Source organism: Melanaphis sacchari, unplaced genomic scaffold, assembly GCF_002803265.2.
Source record: "Melanaphis sacchari strain LSU unplaced genomic scaffold, SCAv2.0 Contig1315_pilon_pilon, whole genome shotgun sequence".
NCBI lineage: Eukaryota > Metazoa > Arthropoda > Insecta > Hemiptera > Aphididae > Melanaphis > Melanaphis sacchari.
Genome location: NW_020270539.1, coordinates 1 through 3,872, shown reverse-complemented (window position 1 = coordinate 3,872; position 3,872 = coordinate 1). Strand labels below are relative to the sequence as shown.

The window sequence follows — 3,872 nt, the reverse complement described above, 5'->3', positions numbered from 1 at the left end:
GCTATTATAAGATATAACCATTCAGAGTTATTTAAAATTTCTTTATACTATAAATAGGTATATCAAATAGCTAAAATGTATTACTCTTATATTAAAAAAAATTTCAGTCAGTCATTGGAATTTAAAATCCCAGAGATTTAAAACGATTTAATTAATTTAGGGCAAAAACGGGCAAAATTTGAAATAGTCGTCGTCAACTAGAACACCTACTGATTCTAATCATGTATAAATTATAGCTGGATCAATTACGGAACATAATTAAATCTTCAAGTTTTCATTGAAAATTTGAAATATTCTTATTATTTATATATATATACTTTACAATTTTGTAAACCCATAATACATTTTAAGTATTTTAAAATAAATCTGTTTAAAAATAAGAATTATACCTGAGCTAGATGGTTCCATAGTTATTTTAGAAAGATTAAAATTTTAAAACAATAAAATTCACAAACCAAACTGCAATGGTTATTTTGAATAAACTGCGATTATTGTCAGCTGGTATTATGAGCTTTACGCAATGTTACGTGGTGTGGAGTGGGATGAGTTAATCTAATCTAATGACTTGTTTTGTAATACTACACGATATACACGATAATTTCCAATTATAAATTTAGACCGCTTAATTTTTTTTTTTTTTAGTTTTTGTATATAAATTGTAACTTCTGCCCAATTGTGCGTTGGCCCGTTTCTTCCTCAGCAGATAGGCTTGGAAACAGCCGTACCCTGACAGAACTTGCGTCATGTGGAAGGTCAGCTCTGATGCTGGTTTCGAAATCCAGCGGGATATGTCCGGCAGAAGGCAGTGGGTCCAGCGTCCGTTGACCGAGCGATCCCATCTTTCCTGCCAGGAGGCCACCGAGATGACTCGCTCATCTGCCTGAATGATGTTAAACGCTGGTTGATCAGCTTCGGACTGCCTCTGATCCTCGCACGTTCGTGGACGAGAATGTCGGCCGACAGAGTGCAGGATAGCACCATCGCGGCGTCTGCGGAGACAGTTCGGTACGCTCTTATGGTGCGGAGAGCTGTTGTTCTCTGGGCTCTGGACATTGCGGCACGGTTTTTTGCCGTTCTGACTGCGACTTTGGCCCAGATCGGTGACGCGTATAGCAGTTTGCTATTTTTCACGGATCCCAACGGTGCGCGTTTTGCCTGGCTCAGGCCTCCGACGTTCGGCTTCAGACGTCCAATTGCCTTGGCGGATTCAGTCGCTTTGACGGATGCTAGAGCGACGTGCCTAGTAAAGTACAGGCGGGTGTCCAGTTCGACGCCGAGGTAGCGGATGTGCCGTTTGACAGGTATATAATGGCCTTCTAGAATGAGTTCAGGGTCTGTGTAGATGTATTTTCTCGTAAGGACTACTGCCTCGGTTTTGGTAGCCCCAAAATACCTACACCATAAAAAAATCTACCACGCATATAAAAATAGATAATAAAATAATAAAATAAAATCTAGGCACTAAGATAAAGTAGGTACTAGTGGTACCAGTTGTTGGTCAACGGGGGGGGGGGATGAGGGGGATAGATCCACCAATGAAAATTTCTTTAATATTTATAACAATTAAATTTATGTATATTGTACTAGTTGTACTATAATATAATATTAATGTATTACATTTTGTTTTAATTTTTTCTCAAAATAACGCTTATGAGCGTATATTATTATTTTCTAGATTCTAGACTCATTCTAGGAAGAAGGCTGTTATTATTAATTATTATTAATACTTATTAATTAGTTGCTTATACAAAATACGTGGGAATTACCCAGCTCGGTGATCGTGAATATTCAATAACAACACACTCTTCCCTTGCACAATCAATCAGTCGAAACGTTTTAATACAATAATACGTAGCTATGTCATTATAGTTAGCCAATTCATCGATTATTATTACATTTGTCAGAATATTTTGTTACATAGACCACAGTATTTTGGCTTTCGTACTCGTCACTCGTGTCTCGTACTGCAGTCATATTGTGTCCCACTTGATATATATTTATAATGTCTAATAAAAGAAAAATTACCACCTATTTTACTTGCTCTACTACTAAATACTCGGACTCGGATGAAAAAAAATAGTAAGATCCCTATTATCATTACAGAAAATGAAGTTGTGGACTTGCCGGTAATATTTGTACATGTTTTATTTATGAGAGAAGTGGGAATATTAATTCAAATTACCTATTGTATTAGGTAGTTGATTTCAATATCCAATATTGGCTGTTATATTTACAGTACTTTAACTGATGCTGATAGATATTTGGTAAGAATTCAATCTTTTGTCGGTCATTAATTATTCATATACCATGTGTAGTTGTAGTTCATTATTATAACTATACAACCAAAATTGATAAATGTAATAAAGTTCTTAAAAATATGTGGATACCACCAGCTACATATACATATCTGTTACTCATTGTAATGCCAAGAGAGGTTAAAAGTTTAAGCACCATTGGCTGAATGCTCATAACTGGCTGGCTAATCTGAAAAGTACCAAGGTACTTTTTGCAAATTCTGTGTTGTATTTTCTAAAGTTGGTGGTGAAGGTAATCAAAAATTAGGAACCCTGATAGTGGAGGCTTTTACTAACTATAAAAGAGCTACAGAAGTATGAATATTTATAAATTTATTTATTCAAAATGTTATATAGGTAATCATTTTTTCAATGTTTTGTTTCGTGCCAATATCAGATCCAGACTCAGGGTGTTATTTAAATGAAATTTACAACTCTTAAATACAATAATGTTTTATTACGTATAAATGAAGTACATGTAACTGTTACAAAAAGTGGCTGAGTGTCGTGAAGTTGCTCAGGTCTTCGTGGCTCTGGTACATCTGCTCTGTTGGTCTTTGGACTCCCTTATATACAAAGAAGTCACTTGTTGTTGTAATCGACAACCTTCTAATTCATATTAATTCTTGGAATTGTTTTCACATTTGAAAACAACAATTTCCAGGATGTCTTCAGTTCTTAATTGGCAATTTGTGGAATTGCAATAATACATTTAAACGACCTCGACATTTTAACGACTGCTATTATGATGATGAATTATAATGGTTTATAATGCTTCTAGCAATATTACATATTATATTATATATACTATCGTAGCCCATAACAGTTTTGATAGATGTTTAAGAAACATAGGGATTTGGAATACCATACAACAGCTTTGCTTAAATTTAATGAATTTTTAAATGTTTATTCAAGTAAAAGTTTTTCAATAATAAATCCTATTGATATTGAAAGGTATATCAAATTAATAAGTAAACTTAACATTATAAAAATCTATAAATGTAAAATATATTTGAACTACATTTTTCAATTTAATTTTTAGAACAAAACAGATTGAAACGCGTTTAATCCCAATTACTGAATGCATTATGTTATGTGGTTAACAGGAAATAGCATTAAGAGGTCATAGAGACTAAGGTCCTATTTGCTTCAGTAGTATGTATATAAAACACTATATAGTTGACAACTTTTAAGTCTCAAGTAGAAGTAAAAAAAAAATTATATACGGCAAAAATTAATATTTAGTATTTTATTATTTTATTAGACTATTTAATAAATTATAAGAGTAATTAATAACATAGTGTATTTTATACTTAATAGTAGTTGGTATTGTATTTTTGTTTTATTGTTTAGGTGAATCAAATGAAAATGAATGGAACTTTCGCGCGATTTTAAAGTATAAAGCTAAAGATATAGACTATATGAAATCCTATTTAGAATCAGTCTCTAAAAACAAATATATTAGTAATCAAACACAAAATGTGATAATAAAAACATGTGGAGATATTATATTAAAAAAAATTGTTAAAACTGTTAATGAATCAGGTTTCTTTTCTGTGTTAGTCGATGAGACACAGA

General features: G+C 32.6%; 1 protein-coding gene across 1 annotated transcript; it reads right to left on the bottom strand.

The window, feature by feature from the left end:
* Positions 1–753: 753 nt before the first annotated feature.
* Positions 754–1,393, bottom strand: LOC112591324 (the record flags this gene model as incomplete). Its single annotated transcript, XM_025335098.1, has 1 exon — positions 754–1,393. A coding segment is annotated over one exon (640 nt), but the record flags the coding sequence as incomplete, so codon positions are not given.
* Positions 1,394–3,872: the final 2,479 nt, after the last annotated feature.